The sequence below is a fragment of the Drosophila simulans genome, chromosome 2R (genome assembly GCF_016746395.2).
Source record: "Drosophila simulans strain w501 chromosome 2R, Prin_Dsim_3.1, whole genome shotgun sequence".
Lineage (NCBI taxonomy): Eukaryota > Metazoa > Arthropoda > Insecta > Diptera > Drosophilidae > Drosophila > Drosophila simulans.
In genome coordinates this window covers 15,687,839-15,707,671 of record NC_052521.2, presented here as the reverse complement: position 1 = coordinate 15,707,671, position 19,833 = coordinate 15,687,839, and the positions used below count along the sequence as shown (strand labels likewise).

Below are 19,833 nucleotides of genomic sequence, written 5' to 3'. Positions count from 1 at the left end.
ACTTTGGCCAAAATTTGCTGTGGCTTAGCTAAAATAAATGTTTGCAAACGCTCACAATGTGGCTAACTGGTACAGGTTAGCATAGACTAAAAACTAAAAATTGATTTTTTCTCATTTTTGCGAATGCATTATCTGGACATTTTATTTTATTGCGTTGAATTGGGTTTTATTTATGTGCCGTGGCGGGAGTGTTTAGATTTATGGGTCGTTAAGCAGATGGAGGTGTTTCGTGCCTTGGCCAGCAGCTCTGGCCCAGACCCTTTTGCCATAAATCCTCAAAAGGCTGCCGGGCCACGTGTGGCCTGTTATCTAATGCGTACATGGCCAGTAATTAACGAGGCAAATATGTACTAATTGCGTATACGCGTCGTGGGCCACCACAAACAGAAAATGCTAATTAAGACGTAGAGTCGGCGTGCACTTGATAAATCAATTAATTTATGCAACATCATCGGGGGGAGCCAGTGCATTAGCCCAAGGATCGCAGGAGTCCGTCGAGCAGCAGCCAGCAACACAATGCGCCGCAGGACCTCTAAACACATCCATTTAATTACATCCCACGGTGGCACGAACCCATCCGCCCGCCTCGTGGCGTCTCTCGTGAAAAGAGCACGCAGCTTGATCCACAGCAGGGTGCAGGCTTATTAACTACAGAAATTGATTTTGTCCAGGGACCAGAGAGCAGCCATTTCAGCGGACCCGGACCCCGGGGACCATCATGCTTATGCTAATGCCCCAGGGCATCCGTGACAACCCGTTGGCTGACTAATCGCACTTAATTTGCAGCAGACGGTACACCCGACACCTGAGCTCCAATGCTTTAAGGTCCTGCGAAAACAAAAGTTCATTGCCCTTCCGCGGCGCATCTTCTCCGCGATAATAAAGACCTTTATGTAAATGTCTATATAATGTCGTGAAAAAGGCAATTCGTTAACAGAACTATTTGATTACAGTTGGAGCACCATTTAATGAAAAGTATCCTTTGACGACTCATAAATCCACGACGTCTTAGTCGATGATGCTAAGGAGCTCTTAAGCTGCTACACTTGAATCACCTAACATATTTAATATTTCAAACTTAGCTTTATTAAAAACATGATAAACGTAATCTATTTCAAGTTGATATAAATCCATTCTGTAAACTAGATTCGTTCCAAATGAAATACTATCGGATAAGTATAAACTAATTCCACAACACTAAACAGTCTAGGGCAGTAACGAAGAGATAACTATTCCATTGTTAGCCGGAATGGTTGGCTAGAATGGTCATGGGCAATAACAAAGCTATGCCCGCAATTCTTAAATGGAATTGTCACCTCGTCGGGCGCCAAAGAGGCTCAAGACGCTGGCGGTCGGTGGGCGGTGGGTTCTTGGGCCCATCGTGAAACAGAGTGGAAGTGGAACCCGAGCCGCAGGCTCCAAAAGCTCACCGCATTCGACGGCTCCTCCGGTTTCTGCCTGGGAATCGAGAATCCGAAAAAGCGAACAGTCGTCGAGCAGATTGGGCACTGGCAACCGAATGTGGATCTGAATCCGAATGCGAGCCGCACTAAACAAAAATCCCATTGAGCAGTGTGGCAATGACAACACGGGGTAGCAGCAACATGCCTCGTGGGTGTTTTATTGTTTATCTTATCTGGCCGCCAGTTTTGGCCAGAAGCAGATGGCCTAAGGCCAAAAAGTGTTTACACTTTATATCGGTCGATATTAATTGGTCGAGAGGTGCCGGCATTTCGAGGTGTACGAGTGTGTGCAAAAGTGCACTCATCTCACGCGACAAGGCAACACGATTAATGGCTGGGGCAACATTCAGACGTGTTGCCAAACAGCCGGCAACATGGAAGCCTTCTTTGAGCCACAAGTGTTTCGGCCCACTCCCCTCGTTTTCGGCCTGATTTCGAGGAAAACAAAGCAACAGCCAGCCCCATGAGCTTGTGCTCCTTGCCTCGCTCACTCTCTGTGTGCCATTTCCATAGTGTTTCTGGGCCGAAAGCTTTCGGCTTTTCCGAGCTGCTCCGCCGCTCAGTTCCTCGTCGAAGTTGAAAGCGTTTGGTGCTCGCAGCGGAAAAGCGAACCTGGCGGCACCCAAACAAATATTTAGAAAAAAAATGAATAAATAAGGAAAAGCTGGGGAAAACTTTGAAAACGGGCGCGCGAACAAGTGAGCAGCGGCGGCAGAATCAAAATCAGCAGCCGAAGTGAAGTGTAAATAAGTGAAATACCCAGCACACACAGATACACACGCACACAGACACCGGAGTTTGGGGCCTGGCATTAGAACGGCATGGGGTAGTTGTTTATATTTATATCCAGCGATTCCAGTTTACCCCAGCTTCCCCCCCGCAGCAGGTGCGACATTCCTTTGATTATAGACTTTTGCCTAAACGGCATTGCATTTCCCGACCTGCGTAACTATGTTCGCTTACTAGCCTTAAATGGAGTGTATCTAAATATACATACTAAGAAGTAGATTATTAAATCGGCTCTTAAAGGATTATGTGTTTAAAAGATCTCCCTTTTCGGCCATCAAAGATGCAGCATTTCCCCAATTAAATATATGTCCTAAATGGGCAATGCGATTTCCGACCCATTTCTCGGTTCGGCACCCTTTTGCATTTATCGATGTCTCCGTCCGGGTTCCCTTAGCTTGACTGAGATTGATATGGGAACAATGCAGCCCGATAAAAGGGGCTACAGAAAATAAAAACCAATTAAACCAACCACTCGGAAAGTTAGACCGGCCAGCAAAGAACCCTTAAAATTGCAGCGCGCAAATTTTAATTGGAAAAACTTGCCTAATTGAAGTTTAACAAACAAAGCGACTGGGCACGGGCTGGGGCAATGCAAATCCTGTCTGGGACAGCACAAACTTCGTTCTAATTTTCAATTAAATGAAGACAAAACGAGGCAAAAAAAAATAAGGAAAGGAATTGTGCCAAGTGCAATGACCACAGCTGGATCCCGAGCCGCAGGACCTGTTCATTGTTCATTGTTGGCTTCCGCCTGTGCGGATTCCGAGGGCGTTTTAGCGTTTGGCACGTCTTTCCGTATCTGAAAACAATTAAAATATGCATAAAATGTAAATGAGAGATGCCAAACTAAAACGCCAGGACCAAAGTCAAACGCCAAGTGTCCTTTCTAGTCCACAACGATTCCGTTTCTGTTTATCGAATTTATAGCACGTCAAGCGGAAAGCACAGTGCAAATGAAAAAGTGAAAATAATTTGTGAATAAATCAGTTGGTAGAAACAATGATGGACTAACGGATTTTTGCCGGACCTTGCGTGAAATTTGGCAGAAGGTAAGAGAACCGCGAGTCGGCCGCAATTCCACTCGCATTTAAGCCGCAATTCGATATCAATAAACGCACTCAGGCCGAAATTCTCGAGAGTCTTGTTTATTTGGCCGACGGTAATTAGTTTCTTCTCTTCTTGGGCTACCCCAATCCAGCCTTCACCACATCGACCCAAACTGTTTGGTCTGGCAGCCCATGCGGCGTATGCGTAATATTAAGATAATTGAATGGGCCATGACAAACAACAAAAACGAAAGCACAAACGAAAATGGAAATGAAAATGTTTCATTTTTTTGTTTTTATTTTTGTTTCTGCTTCTCCGTCTCTGCTTCCGTCATTCGGCCATCATAAAGCATTTTCCGACCTGGCTTGGTATATCCTTTCATTGCCTCTCATGTCGAAAATGGCCAATAAAAATGTTTACGACGCACGCACACACTCAGGTAAAATGGAAAAATTGCCCGAAGAAGCGTTGAATACTTATTAAAAAATTACCCAAAACTCGTGCGTACATAAGCATTCATGTGTATGGGCATGTACAACTCTTAACGATTCGCCAAGTTCATTATTTAGCATTTTCATAAAGAGTTTAATGTCTGATAATTCAGCGAAACCATCGTGGATTACACGAACGCCATATGTGTTTATTAAATGATATGTCCAATAAGATAGGGCTTTTGGCATCCAGCAGAACATTCGTTTACTTCTAATTAAAGGTTTGGGCAGAAAGTTGATGAGGGTAAATTGGCAAGTAATTAATCGATATTTCATTTAGTAGTAAACCCAGGCAAGATACCGTACATAATATAAATTAAGCAACAGACATAACTTTGTAGCATGAATTCATAAGCGAGCATTTAATTTAGACCAAATTTAACAGACCGTTAAAGTATTTTGACTTTTGCCACCGGTTAAATAAAGTCTCTTGAAAGCGTTTTTCTTTCATGTTTGTTTACCAGTAAGTTAGTGCTTTACTAGAAGCAATCGAGCTAAATAAATATGCGCCAAATGCTCCAGCAAAATGTCAAAATCAAGTAGCCAGCATGAAAAGAGACAAACTTTTGGTTGGCCAAAAGAGTTTTCTACCAAAAACACAAAATCATTATAACACTTTAATAATCGACTTAGCAAGGAGCTCAGTTTGCCGTTTAAATTCTCCAAGCTTAAGAAAGTGAATTAGCACCATACCCGAAAATGATATATTTTATTCATGGCGTATGCGTAATTCGCTTTTCGCTGACGCTGTCTCTCTGAGCTCTATATAAACATTAAAACTTTGTTTATATTCGCTGCAGAATATCGTATGTACGCATATCCCAAAATCCTGCACGCTCACATTATTCGAAACACATACATAAAACTCGAAAGCGAACAAAAACAGTGAATTGCAAAAGAACGGCGGCAACAAACAAATGCAGAATGCCTTTGCATGTTTCGGACCGATTTTAATGGCTCTCAAATTTTATATTTATTGAAACTATAAAAAGTTTATGGGCGAGTGCCTTTGCTTTTGCTTTTGCACTTGACCGAAACCATGTCCATTTCCACGGTTCGGGAAAATCTTATTTGGGTCGAGCAAAATCCGATAGCGATCGCCAGACTTGAGTAATGCCCGTAGGTCAATTTTACAGCCAGTTTAATACGTCCGCCCAAGCAATCCATATGTCCGTAAATATATTAATTTGTTCCAGACTTGCCACCTTTTTTTATTGCATCCGTTGCGTTCTTTGTTGTGCGAATGGGCCGCGAAAGATATTGTGAGTGGTAGTGTAAACATTTGGGGGGAAAATAGAAATCGGGCAAATGTAGTTCAAGTCAATTTCGCTACTTGCCAAAAATGAAAACGATCTAGACAGAAAGACATAGAGTTATAAACTGACAAGAACGAATTTGAATGGAATCGTGAGAATTATGAGCAATATTTTTGAAACAATATGTACTTCAGCTTATGTTAGATTATTTCAACTGGAAAATACATTCTCTGTTCCAAGCCACGTGTACCAAATGAAAATTTGTTATTTATGTGTCTGGTTTTACGAAAAAAAGAATGATCATTATAAAATATAAAAACAAGAGAGAATGCTATAGTCGAAAAAATGTCCAACAATTTTTTTAAAAATGTGGGCATGTCAGTTTCGGTCGGTTGTAGGGCGTTAGAGTGGGCGTGGCAACATGGGTCATCAAACTTGCGCTGCGTCTTTGTCTCCAGAATCTGTATGCTGAATCTTATATCTTTTCTAGTTCCTGAGATCTCGACTTTCATTCGGATAGACAGCTATTGATTCTGATCAAGAATATATATACTTTATATAGTCGGAAACGCTTCCTTCTGCCTAGTATACCCTTATACTCTACGAGTAAGGGGTATAATAAATTCTCTCATTGGTAATTCTTTTTACAACGGATCTAATTAAACTGTGCCAAAAAGTGGTAACTTTATCGTCAAGTTGAAGCATTAAATGACATTCCCAGCTAAATTAATCAGCGACCTTGTTATTTTTTCGTGGCTGGTTCAATTAGGTAAAGTGCGGTTTGTTTTTGCAGCCGCTTTACCTTTGCCAACCCGGCGTATGAGTAACGCGCGTGTAGAACATTTATCTGTCGAACACACTTTAGATGCTAAGTGAGCGCTTAAAACTTTAACCGAATGTGCTGGGTGCGCCGTCCGCAGGAATGAAGGACAGAGGACGAGTGTCCTGTCCTTCAGTTGAAGCTGACAGGATAACCGTCATGACTGGAGGGTAAAGTGCTATAAATCAGCACTCGAACCACTTAATAAGCAAGACCAACGCACCCACCCACACACACACACATATCTTCTCCCCTGAAAATGCACACACTTGATCCTGGCTTTTACAAAATGTTTTTCGCATTCAACGCATTTTTCTAGGGTTTTCCCCGTGCTTTTCGCGGCCTCCAGAAAAGCGGGAAATGAATTATGGCAACGAAAACAAAGAGAAATGTGCGGAGGGCAGCGAAAAGCAGCTGCCGGTATACAAAAAAAAAACGAATAAGTTGATTGGAATAGAATTATTAACAAATGCCGACAGCTAGAGTTGCAAAAGCAGCGAGAAAAATTAATTAAAAATATTTTCTAATTGCACTTGAAATTCAAGTTTTAATTGAATGGAAACGCGGCTCACTTTAAATATTATTTAGGTCAACTTTGAATTTTCTGCTTTTAAAAGTAAGCCAATATATTTACAAAGAAACGAATGAAGTGAAGAATTTCTATCCTGAACCATTCGTTACTATGCTGAAATATGGCTTTTAAGCTTAAATAGAAGTCATACCACTTTAAGTAAAATTATTGTGAAAATTGCTAAGAACAATAGTATTTTTCTCTCTGCATAGAATGGAGGATCCTCCTCAGCTGATGGATGAAATTTTCATGGGCGTGGCAGCGAAATGTTTTCGTCACGCGCTTTAATTGCCTCGCCCGCCTGGCCAGCACTTGTGGGCGGAATGCGGTAGGCGTGGCTGGGCCGCCTTTTCTCTGTTTTGATTTTGCGCTTGCAGAATACATATTCCACTTTTTTTTTTGCTTTCCCATCTGTTTAGCATAAAGCAATCGTGAATTAGCCATAATTTGTTTCCAACTTCGTGTGTGTGCGTGTGTGTTTGTGTGCTGTGCTTATCGCCGTCAAAATAAAAGCTCATTAATGCGGCATTCGAAAGATTTTAAATATTTGCCCAACGTTTTGTTATTACCATTTTCCAGACGACGTCGCTGCCTGTCCCGCCCCCCGTCCACGCCCCACCTTTTTAAATGGTCGTTGTATTATGGCCAAGTGCTCGTGGATGAGCGACCGTGTGTTTGCATGTGTGTCTGTTTGTTTTGCGGGTGTCTGTGGGTGCCTCGATTTTAATTAAATATGAAATGCGCTCGGGGATTCGCCGGTCTCCGGTGGGTACAGCTGGAAATGGATACACAAAAATCAAATAAACAAACTAGCTAACACTTTACATAGAATTGCCGATGCTCTGCAGAATAGTTTTCAGTTATCAAGTAACTAAGGCGCTACAGATAAACTGGTCTTCATATGATAGCATTAATTCAGTTTAACTTATAATGATGAAATAAAAGTCAATCACTTAAGTCACGAAATATAATACATATGCAACAATATGATTCCAACTACTATAATTTTTAGAGAATAGAAGAATTTAAAAGCCAAACAACATTGCAGTTTTGTATTTGTGTTATGCCTAAATAAATATAAAAGAACTTTCAAATAGCTTATTTCGTATAATGTATGCATAACTTTAGGGAGATAGATATACACATAAAATATAATTTTTAAATACATGTATTCGCCAGATGCATTTCGTTAAAATGCTCTCTATAAAAGGCTTTAAAGTGTCACACCCGTTATGTATGTAGGTATGTCACTTCCGTTTCCGTCTCGCTTCCTTTGCCCCAATTTCCGATGCATCCGTAAACTTAGAACGAAGTGAAACGAGGAAGCCGACAAAGCTAGATGAGTATGAGAAGTTGTCATCGGGGCATTAGTCATTTCCCCATCTGGCCCGCATACCCCATTGATTCCATTTCAAGGAAAACTTGGCTGGAATAGCTGGTTTAAACAGTTTGGCAGTTCCAATCAGGCTTAGTCACGCTGTCTGAAACTATTTTCTGTCGATCGAGTAGAGAGCAATTGTCAGAGAGCTTTTCCATAAGTTATGTGTGGAAATCGTCTTTGCGGAAGGCAAATGATGGGGAAACTTATGGAAAACAAATCAAAACATGCAAATGAAATCCGTCAAACATTTGTACGAGCTATGTTTACAATTTCTTTAAACAACAAATTGTGAGCTGATTTTATATCATATTCTACACAAATTCCTATAATTATTTCATTATTATTTTGTTTACATATACTTGCATCCTTTTCAATATTGTGCTACTACCTTCAGCAAAAGTATTTTGAAATCCATTTGCGTATTCCTTAAGCAACTATTAAATTACAAGGGCGCACGAATGTACAGCAGTTTTTCTTTGTCAAAAAAATATTATTTATATACTTGTGTTAAAACTTTGCGTGCTCGACTGCACTGAGTGTGTGAAAATGGAAAATGCAACTCATAAACAAGAGCTGTTGCATGCGTTTTTGACGTGGCATCCATTTGCAGCACCGCTGTCGCCTTTTGGCCGCTGGTGGTTGCTGTTGGCCAACGCAATCTGCACCACTTGTTTATGGCCGTTTAATGAATGTTGGCACTTGGCGTGCACCAGCCATATCCCAAGCAGCGGGGAGCTTGGGACTGGATCCAGAACCACGACTCTATATGGCTGCAACAATGCTGTCCAAAGGGTCCGGCCAACGAAATGAAACGCAACGAAGCCAAACGAGCCGGGAAAGCCTTGGGAAAAGCCTCCGGAAAAACCAATTTGCTGCTGAGCGGCCTTAGACCGCAGAATGGGCGTGTTTTTTCTCGTCTTTTAGGCCAACAACTCCTGCACTATGCATGCAAATCTGCTGGCAACGTAACCTGTCGGCAACAAAACGTGACAATCCCCCTTGGAATTACATTTTAAAAGAGCATGACCTATTTAACAACCGGATTGTTCATCAAAATATATTTGTTTTTTTAATTTTTAAGGTGCATTTCCATGTTTGTGTCTGTTTAGTTTATTATCATAAGAAGTTGTTATAAGAACTTTATAAGTCATGAAAATATTTTTACCAAATAATACAAAGTTTGCTTTTGGTAAAAGTCCAGAAACTTTTCTCCCAACTTACCCTTTCTTTGAGTGTAGAATTGAGGGCACAGGAATTGACTTTTTCTTGGCATACAACTTTTTTTTTACATTTTATGGGCAGTAAGACAAGTATGGCGTCGAGTGTGCTTCCTTTTCAACCTAACTCCCTTCAGCTAACAAAATAAACATGGAGTTTAAATGGAAATGAAAATTAAAATTTTCCCGGCGCCAACAAAGTTTCGCAGCCTTAATTTGGCTAATGAAAAGCGCAAAATGTTGTCTCAATACCGCGATATTCACTGTACCGCAAAAGTGGATAATTGAGTGGCGGGTAAAGTTTTTCAACTCAAAAAGCCACAATCAATGTACCTACATATACAGCCAACGCGTTTTCCTGTTCAAATTTGTCAGTGCCAGTAATTTGAAATGAAAACGTGGCAAATCAATAATTTTGAATTATCCATTCGGGCTGGCCCGCTTTTTCCGGTTTTCTGTCTGCTGGTGGCCTAATTGGAGCACACGCACACATTCCCATGAAAATGATTTGTGATTTGTGATTTCTGGCGATAAGTGGGTGAGTGCTCGCTGGGGAATTGAAATGGATGGGGGCATTGGAGCCGTACACATCACGGCATAAACGTAGCACGCATCATTAACTTGAAAGCTGCTTATCATATTTGCTTAATGTACAATTACGCGTTGTATTCCAGTGGCAGACAACCCCGAAAATTTACACAAAATAAAGGCACTCGCAAAAATGCCAGGAATTTCCCACTACAAATGCTAGATATTTTCGTTCCATTTAAAGAACTTTATCATTGAATTCTTAGTAACCGCATTAGTTATCTGGTTGACTTTGTGGAGAAATGCTTTGTGTGCAGCTTTACATTTAGCAATTACTGATTTCTCTATAATAGGAGTATTGTTTAAAAGGGCTTTAAGAATTTCACAGGTTTTTGTTCCTTTGAAAACAGTTTATTATACTGTCGAAATACCAGTTCTTTGCTATCGTTTAAATTTAGTTTGATTTTCTATTGAATTCTTCACATGACTTGTGTTTCATTGAATCAAACTGCTTTGCTTTTTCTAATGCACCATAGATTACAAATATTTCGTGCACATTTAGCACATTTCTAATGTACAGCTACTAAGTTAAATTGTATGACTCAAAACAAATCAAATATATGAACTCCCTATCAGTTTGATTGAGTTATCTTCGTTTTTTAGCAACAAAAACGACTTTAACTTCATGTAAGAAATAATGTTTAGCTTGGCTTTATAAGATTGTTTAACCATTCACTCAAGGAATAACATCAAATAGTACTAGTATTCCAGAGCCCTCTTCAAAGTACACGGCACACCTGACACCTGCCACTCTTTTCGAGTTTCCCATCAGTCGCATTGTGAATTCCCATGGGCCTTACATAAAGGCTTGAATGTCCTCAAAGTAAATCCTCAAATAATTAAATACGAAATAGCGGGCAAGGATTTCCACCTCCTTGCACGCCCGATCGCAGGCGAAATTCTTGCCATAATAATAATGTGTAAATAGAATCAAAATTGTTGACTCGGGCAGGACAAAGTTTGCTGAAATCGAAAGGGGAGAACGAGAGCCATTTGTGCAAAATGTTAAGACTACAATAAGTTAACGCACACACGCAGGCCAATACACCAGCCGAACAGAAAGACAGACATAAAAAAAGGAAATTCATTGACATGAAATTCGGGGAGCATTTTACGTGACAATGCCATGAAATCGAATTTGCCAAGCGACCGGAAATGCGCACAGCCTTGTGTATGTGTATGTGTGTGTGTGAATGTGGGTGTTATGAGTGTGGGTGAGTGTGTTTAAGCGCGAGTCCTGCAGACAGACAAAGGGGCGGAGACCCAAAAGCGGGCGGGGCTGCCACTGCCGTCGACATGTCTTCTGATTTATGCCGCACTTTCCATAAGTTTTTCATGTTTTAGGCCGACTCGCTACCCTAGATTTGCCTGCGCCCGCTCAATGTATTCAGCCATGAATTGCGTGAGCTGCCTGTGCAAGCTTATTTACTTTTGACAGTCATGCTGGCGGTGCTGGTGACTCTGCCAGTCTCTCGATAAATCTGGCTACTTTTTCGTGGAAACCCCGAAACTGTTGCATATTTCATGAGGCTGTATTCCCGCTATATATTTCTTGATTGCCTAACAAAGGCATCACCAAGCCAATTACCTAATATCACCTGCTAAGGCATGACAAGAAACAGATATTAAATTCTGCTTAAATCGCTTGAAGTTGCATGTATATCAAAACCCCTTCATATGATTGTAGAAAAATACTTTGTCATGATAAGTTCTTCAACTTTTTTAAGTAAATATTTCGAATTCAATCGTAAGATATTCCATCGACTTAAAGCCACAATTTTCTTCCTGAGATAGCTATATTTTTGGTCCTGTGGCTGCCAGCCCTGTTACCACAAGCGAAAGTAAAAGGGCTGAGGGCGGTGGCAGCCGAAGACAAAGGCGCAAAAGAGACGACAAGTGGGCTCCGAATGAAAGACACACTTGGAATTGTTTTTGCATTTCTTTTCCGCGCTCCCCTTCCCCCCGTCCCTTTGCTACCTGCTCGGCATAAATAAAATGCGGGCCCGGCAGCAGCTGCCTTTGAATTTTCGATGGTGGGCACTGCTGGCGATGACCTTCAGGTAAGCAGAGCACAAAATTGTCAAAGAATATGGCTGAAAATTAAAGGCCTCGGGCGAATGGAGCACAATTGGTTCTGGCTCGTCAAGTCCTGGATTTGAAAAGGGTTTCGAGTCAAGGGCCATCGAAACCCCCCGCCAACCACCACAATTGACTTCATCGAGTGCCGGGATGAGACCACAGTGAGCACAGTGAGGCCCTGGCCATCCAAGTACAGGATGTGCACTCGTATTCCCTTCATAAATCAAAGCTCGATTCATGCAAATTGCTTGCTCGCTGCCAAATGCGTTCGATTACGTAGTTGATTACAGGAAACTGGCCAGAATCGAGCGTTGGCAATTTGGTGCCGATTGGGAGCTGGGACAACATTTAAGACCCAAAATTGCTCAATTTTCTTGCTGGACCAAGCACAAAAAAAAATCAGGAAAAACAGAAGCGAACCAAATCAATTGTGCCGCGACCAGGCTGAGATGCCGAAGCATTCGGCAAATGGCAGCTCATTTTGTATTTATCAAAGGCATCGATGGGGGGGGCAAAAGCCCACGTCTGGCCTGATGGCGGCATAAACTTTTATTTCAATGAGAAATTCTATTGCACAGTGGTCCCCAGTCTAATTCTAAGTTTTAATAGAAAATCGTTCGGTTTTATTAGTAAGCACTTTAAAACTGGACAAGAAGCTTGCTTAAAACAACTTGGAAAAGTTACATTGTCTTGGCATTCTCAAACTTAGAGCATGTACAAATATTACTCATACGCACTGTGAGCTTGTGGTGAAATAACACTCTGTTTCCACTGTGCAGTATGCCAGACGCAGCTGTTTACAAAAAAAAAAAATGAAACACACTCTATTTCCACAGACACACACACACACACACACACGCACGCATACTTGACTGCTTTCTCCCGCTTTCTCGCCACTTCCGCTGCACGAGACAAGCGAAAAGGAGAAGCAAATTCTGTGGCATACTTTTCGGCTGAGCTTCTCCTTGGCATACAAATGCAGGTAATAACGGCTGGGAAAACTTTCGGCTCACTGGCATTTGCAAATGAATGGCGACTGTTCTAATTTTGGCATGCCCAGAATATTCGCCTGTTGTTATTTTCTCTTCTCTTAAATATTTATACAAAAAATGAGCAGCTAAGCGAGCTAACACACACATACCCAACTACTGCATCGGATTTATTATTAATGCCTCCCTCATACATACGTTTCAGTTGAGCCCATTCCGTGTTTGGTTACTTTTCCGAGTTTGCTGAATTTTGCTGACTTTGCCCATCTGTTTGCCCAAGGCCCATTCAGGATTTCCCATTCCTATTTTTCCCACTCCTGCTGCCGCTCCTTCCGCTTTTGCTCCTGCCTGTTGCGGCCTCTCGCTTATTATCATTTATTTACTTATTTATGTCTAGCGCGTCAGTGCCAATATTTTATTTTTATTTTAGTTTGCGGACGCTGGACTAGCTACTCATTCCATTGTGCAAATGGCCAGGGGTCAGGGGTCGGGGCTATTTGACCGCCAAGCTTGGATCCATTAATAAAGTTGCCAAGCAAATATGGTCATATCCAGTCGAGATTGGCTCGATACAGCCTTTATTGAATTGTGACTGGCATCTGTTTTCATTGATGTGATTTGAGCTTAAATGTTTTCAATAAATATCTGTGAAACTCTCAGTAGACATTAAATATTATAAATATTTATACAAGTGGAGATTAGTTAAAAAGGGCTTGAAAAGTTTTAGATATATAAAGCGTCGGTCTTCATAAATTTCTTAAGAATTTATAAAATTTGTTTTTGCCTACATTTGCCATATGCCATCCAAATAACAACATGTCAGTGGCTCTTTTTTAAATATGATAACTTAATAAGATAAAAGTGTACATTCATTTTACATAGAAACTCAAAAGCACAATATAAAATTGTGCTTTTCTTTAAACAATAAAGGAATGACTTATATAATTTATGAGCCAAGCCGTAATTCCCAACATTCTCCCCTTGAACACATTTCAATTGAATAGTAATAAGTCACCTCACCTGTTTTATTAACAATTCAGTAACTCTTTCTGAACATTTTTATCGATTACATGGTGAATGCAAAAGGAATGCATATTGCAATGCCAGCAATAGCAAGTTTTCTTCACTCTAAATGCCAGATAGCAGGCGCTGAAAGGTTCTTCTTGCTTCTTAATATTTAACAGAATATCGATGGCATTGACAGCACGCTCTGGACACATTCCCCATTCAATGGAACCCCGTTGGCCCACCCATACATTTGGCCCATCCAGTAATGGGGGCCATTTGACACCCACAGTGGCCACGTTGTCCAAGATACAACAGCCCAGTGGAGGAGTAATAGCACAGGCAGCACAAGGATAAATTGTGTTTGCCTATAGTCATTAATATCCTCCTCCCAAGCCAGCGATAAACGTTGAGTTCCACGCCCCTCAGAAATTTTTGTTGTTTGACAGTTTTGACGAAACGCCAGCCTAAATCGTCGGAAATTGACTAATAATGGGGTTAATCGCCAATAACGATCATTTCTAGTCAAGGTAAATTGTCTGTTAACCATGAATTTTGGGGGAAACTAGCTATTACGTGTATGCATGTGTTGAAATAAGGTGTAAGCCAAATAGTCGATGCAATCCATGGGTTTAGGCCATGAAGGCTATCGAGTTAAGTTTGTATAATGTTTATGAAATTCCAAAGTCCAAAGAAATCTAAGCTGGGCTATCAAAGTATTTGTGCCACAGATGATGTAAAATAATCCATGTGCACAGCATATTGCTTTTAATGCTTTAATGAGCTAGTGAGTATTTAGATGGAGAGCATGATTTAAGCTTGAAATTAATGGTTTTGTGGTAAATTGCTAACTTAAACATTAACTTCGTTGTTATCAACGTTATCAGCAGGCAAATGAGTAATTTGGTCAGCATACCCTATCAAATATCCAATTATGGTCGTAAAAACTTTGCGTTGGTTTTATATACCGCTGTATCCACCGAAAATGCGTGACAATAATTGATGTTTGACAAGCATATTGTTTTCAATGGGTTCTCTACCTAACTGTGAAGACATAAAAATCCTAATAGTTAACTTTGTTGCTCGTAACGCTTTTAATGGCTAGCTTAGTTGGCATTTTCTAAATTGTGTCCTGATAAAAAGTGAACATGCTGTAGAACACTTTTTTGGGCAAACATCTGATTGCCATTACACTGGCTTAACCATGGTCAGCTGAAATGGGTATTGCACTTGGCCAGGTCGTATAATTTTCACATCATTGGGAACGTTTTGACTTGCCTGGTGGGCGGGCAAGGTGCTCATTAAGCTTAATTCGCTGGGAATCAAATATTTAACAGATAAGCCAGATTGAGACGACGAAACACGTGTGAGTGTGTGCTGCGAAGGCTGATTGAAACTGACACCCAAGGCACTTGCACCTCGCAATGGAGGAATATAAAACGGCAGGGCAGGGGAGGGGGGCGGTGCAGGAAACGCAGGACCACGCCATGTCCTGTCCTCCGCCGCTGTCCTAACGAGCAATTTAGCCAACTCATTGAAGCGGAATTAATGGCAATCGATTTTGTTTGGCGGTCGGCAGACAGCACCTTCTAGGACGAAGGGAATGGGTCTTCATTAGTGGCAGGACGGCAGCAGGATTCCAACAGGACTTGCCCCACCCGCCAGGCTCCCCTTTTCAAGTCCGTGTTCATCTTAAAGCCAGCATTGGGCGTGCTCAATTATTTTTAATCGTTTAAGGCATAGCTAAAGCACTTTGCGGTTGCACGGATTTCATAGCTTAAACACTCCCTTTCCTTACAAACATACATCAGTAAAAATATAAATTACTTATCAATAACTAGTAGTTCACCCTCTTTAAACTTACAATTTAGGGCAACTTCCTTCTTTCGAATGCCAAAATGTTTCAATCAACCAACAACTGAGTCAAACGCTAACACTTGCTGACTTGTCCAACTTGTGCTTTCCCCTTTTTTGGCCACCAGTGTATATAGTGTGTATGGACTTATCCCTCGCTTGATCATGGGATGAAACTTTTCTTGTCTCGCATGGCTTCGTTTTTTATTACGTTTCGGGTTATGCAAAAACTTTGCCATAAATACAATTTTTGCTCTTTTCAATTTGTATTTTCCAGCTGAATCGAGAAGGATAAACTTTTTGGCCCGCTATGCCCAGGAATTGTGCGGTGGCGAGGAGCGCGGCTGTTGATATAGATTCAGATTCTGATTCAGATACAGATACAGAACCAATTTTATTTGCCGCTCGCATTGAACATGTGCCAAAGCTGCGAGCTGCTCGAAGCTGACTCTGGTAAAACCGCGACGAGGACGACGATGCCACTTGATTTCGGCCAACTTAAATAAGCAGGCAAGGCGAGGCGAAGCGAGGCGCCACCAAACCGCACCACCAACTCAATCACCGACACAGCCGCGCGCAAAAAAAAAACAAACAAATAAACTAGGCAAAAAGCAGCTCGCAACCGGAAATGGCCGCGCCCATCGACGAGAGTGTGCTGAATGCACTGAGGGGCGTGACCAGCGCCCACACCCGCCTGCCCAAGCCGCTGCTCATCAAGATCTACGTGGCCAGCCTGAAGCAGGAGTTCAACCAGGAGCGCCGCATGCTCCTCGAACTGGTCGGTCCCGAGCTGCAGTCCCTCTACGATGACCGACAAATTGAGGTGGGTGCAAATTATATTATTAATGGTTTGATTTATCATATAATTACTTATGAACTACAATTTCATTTGATTCGTACACAGCTGGAATTCGTGGACATGCACTTCGGCACTGGTGACCTGGAAGTGCATCAGCTGGAGCGGGATCCCTACTTGATCCATGACTATCTGCACGAGATCGACACCTGCCACGCCCACACGAAGAGCGTCTTCTTCATGGTGCTCGTGGGCGATGGCATCGGTCGTCAGCTGCTGCCCACGAAAATAGATGAGGACATCTTCTCCGCAGTCCTGGCTGATCAGCAGACCTCTGCCGACCATGAGGCCATGCTGGTCAAGTGGTACGAAAAGGATGCAAGTCAATCGCAACGGCAGCTCAAGCAGGATTATCGGTAAGTTAACGAGTTGAATACGTAATTACGTTTAATTAGACGACCTAAACAATTTATGAACCGTTTTGCATTGAAGAGAAGTAAGCCAGATGTTGTTTATTGATCGGTTACACATGTCGACCAGTTAAGGTTGCTTTGTTCTTGCCTGCAAGCAGCGTAATCCGCAACTCAAACTGCAACCGAAATAGTTATGGACAAAGTTGGCCAATATTTGTCAAAGTTCCGTTTCCGTTCCATTGTGCCATGTTTGGCTGAAATTATCCATGTACCACATTCGCTTTGTTTGGCCACTCAATTGGAGCTGAACTTTGGCAAATATTTGAATGGGCGAAATGGAAATTTGGAATGGGTGTGGCGGGGCAAATATGGAAATGCCAACACTTGCCTCGACATCTGGAACGTGTCCTCCAGTTATTGAAACCCCTTTTGTTTTTGCAGCCTGATGACCGCGGATGCCTGGCTGGCTGAATCACAGCGAATGCAAAGCTTTCTGGAACAAGCCTTTCAATTGTTGCTTCAAGGATCCGGTGCATCAGGACGATCGCCTGACTTTGTAGAACGGGTTCAGCTGCTTCGACGCACGCAGATCGAAAGGGAAGTCTCGCAGGCAATGGGTATGTTGGGTTTGTATTTGTATCCAAAGAATATTTTCATATTCTAAGTACGCATTTTCAGCCCTCACCAGCGAGAAAATCCTGGCAGTTTTCCGAGAACGAGCCGCTCAGTGCAGCAAGGGGGACGTGGAGGCGGCAGAGCGGCTGCGAAAAATCAAGGACGAACTCACCATGAACCTTTCCACAGATAATCACACTACACTTGTGTAAGTTTTCCGGCTGCATATATGTGTCAGTTATTTCATTTAAAATCCAACAAAGAAGAGTAACTTTTTGATAACAAAAAAATTCAGTATATCGTTAGTCTGATGTGTGCTCACTTACGAAATCCACTACTATCACAACTTTAAAAACTTTAATTAATTACTTTTGATAATGTGAAAAAGTTTCATTATGATAACTTTTACCAACCCCGAATAAAAAAAAAAGTGAAAAGGCATTATGCAAAGTGCCAATTAAAGCATTAAAGGCTAAGCTAAACCATTTTTTTGTACTGAAATATTGACAAGGACTTAGTGGAAAGCATTTTATATTCAATTATAAAAAGCTAAATAGATTCTGATGACGTGCTATAACTGAAATCTAACGATGTCACATTTAATCATGTAAAGTGTGGCATTCACAATAGAATTTTTATATTATTTAATATTTTGTGCAAGCACCAGTCTGAACAATTGACTATGTGGGCCTATACCTATGACCTTACTGGCCCCCTGAGATTTTTGGTTTGGAGTGCTGGCTAATTAGGGCTATTACCAATTGCAGGGTGCCCGGCAGTGCCGCCAGCGAGGCCATCGACCCGGACAACGAGGACCACGAGTCCTACTTGAGCAAGTTCAAGAACAAAGTGACCGACAAGCTGCGCCTGCTAATCGAGGCGCATATAACCAATGATCCCGACGTAATCAAGGGGAGGAAAAAGACTGTGCAGGTGAGTTGGATAGCCACTTTGGGCCATTAATATAGCTGACAGGTAACAAAACGGCTGCGGGCCGAGAATTAAATTAAATGTTTTTTGCTCAGCACTTGCCCCACTTCTCTAAACCACTGAACGCTTATTTAATCAACAGCAATTCTGATTGTTATTTTTCGGTTGGCCAGTTGGCCTGCGGCCGCAACGAAGAATCATAAATTAATTCCAAGAATTTGCCACAGACAAAGTTCGGCGGTACGGGCCATTATGATTTGGCGTTACCTTGTTTTTTATGCCCTTTTTGTTGAGCTTTTCTTGGGGCTCTCCATTGTTTATTGGCAGCGCCACAAAGTCTCGAGTTGTTGGCTAATAGCTGCGCGTTAATTAAATGTTCGGCATGTGGCAGGTATATTAGGCTTCAAAGCAGATGTTTTGGCGCAAAAAAGTTGGAAAATAAACAAAGAGCAAAGATAGATGGGGAACAAATGGGAAATTTAAAATGTTTGAATGAATACCACTTCAATTTGCACAGCCACAAAGTGGTCATTTGCAGAATAAATCCTTATTGAAAAGAATAAAAGAAAATAAAGCACAAGCCACTCTGGTGAAAGCTAAAGGAATATTTGCAAACAAAAACTGGTTAAGGATTCTCTTTATATCAACTTTTACCTGAAATATGTTGAGATTTTCGTTGGGCAATTGCAATTTCCAGGAAAATTCAACTGAATCCGTTCATGTGCAAGCCCCTCTTATAAAGTACAGTTGTGAGCAAAATAATGAGGTTGCAATACAAAAATTTAAAGATGCATTTTATCAATAATTGTGGATAAATAAAATCTAATGTTCAAGTTGGTAAGTTGATAAAGTGCTTACCAGAATTTTCGATGTTTGCAGGCAAGAAAATTAAGATTTGTTAAGTATATATCGCAAGTTTTATTTTGTACTTCAACTATTATTTTGCCCACAACTGCACATGTGTGTGTATAAGCGCAAGAGGATGCCCGAAAATGTATGCTTTGCATATGACAGTTGTCGAAATTGAGTTTGAAAGAGATTTCCTGCAATAAAAACCAATTGAAATCGAGTTGGCCCAAAAACGTCAAATGGCCTAGGAAATCGTTTAGCACAAGGTTGCCGCTACCGCCCGCTTGGCAGCGCCACTCAGATCGCCTTCCGTTCCAGTTGCGGTTTTCAGCATGGCCCTGCATTGCATAAGTTCACTCGCCGCCACCGCCCCGACCCCCATTTTGGCCCCCGCCCCGCTCCGCCCCATCCATAAACGCCACCTCTTGTTGGCTTTTGTTGAAAGCATTTAACATTTCAGCTCGGTCGCAGCCGAAGGACGAGGCGTAATGCGAACTGGTCGCTGCCATTAGCGGGCGAACACAAGTGCTGCACTCGGAAAAACGGCTAAAACGGGCAAAAAATATGATTTGATAACTAGAAATTAGGCATTTATCAGAAGACTTCATAACTTGTATCTTATTTAATGACAAACGCTGTTAGTTCCTGTGTTAGCTTAGTCAGTTAGTTAATGGTTTCTC

General features: G+C 41.6%; 1 protein-coding gene across 12 annotated transcripts in view; it reads left to right on the top strand.

Annotated features, from left to right (window-relative positions):
* Positions 1–2,018: 2,018 nt before the first annotated feature.
* The window catches only part of LOC6735125 (NACHT domain- and WD repeat-containing protein 1), a 34,094-nt gene continuing 16,279 nt past the window's right edge, over positions 2,019–19,833 (top strand). For 6 of the 12 annotated variants that reach the window (XM_039291502.1, XM_039291500.1, XM_039291501.1 and 3 more), the window contains exons 1-7: positions 2,020–2,205; positions 3,180–3,301; positions 15,828–16,373; positions 16,455–16,762; positions 17,201–17,385; positions 17,438–17,582; positions 18,142–18,307. In XM_039291502.1, coding sequence (XP_039147436.1) covers positions 16,179–16,373; positions 16,455–16,762; positions 17,201–17,385; positions 17,438–17,582; positions 18,142–18,307 — 999 coding nt within the window. In that variant the 5' untranslated portion in view covers positions 2,020–2,205; positions 3,180–3,301; positions 15,828–16,178. Of the gene's footprint in view, positions 2,290–3,142; positions 3,302–15,827; positions 16,374–16,454; positions 16,763–17,200; positions 17,386–17,437; positions 17,583–18,141; positions 18,308–19,833 lie in introns of all 12 variants that reach the window. The other 6 variants (XM_016181643.2, XM_016181630.2, XM_039291495.1 and 3 more) reach the window with 5 other exon arrangements.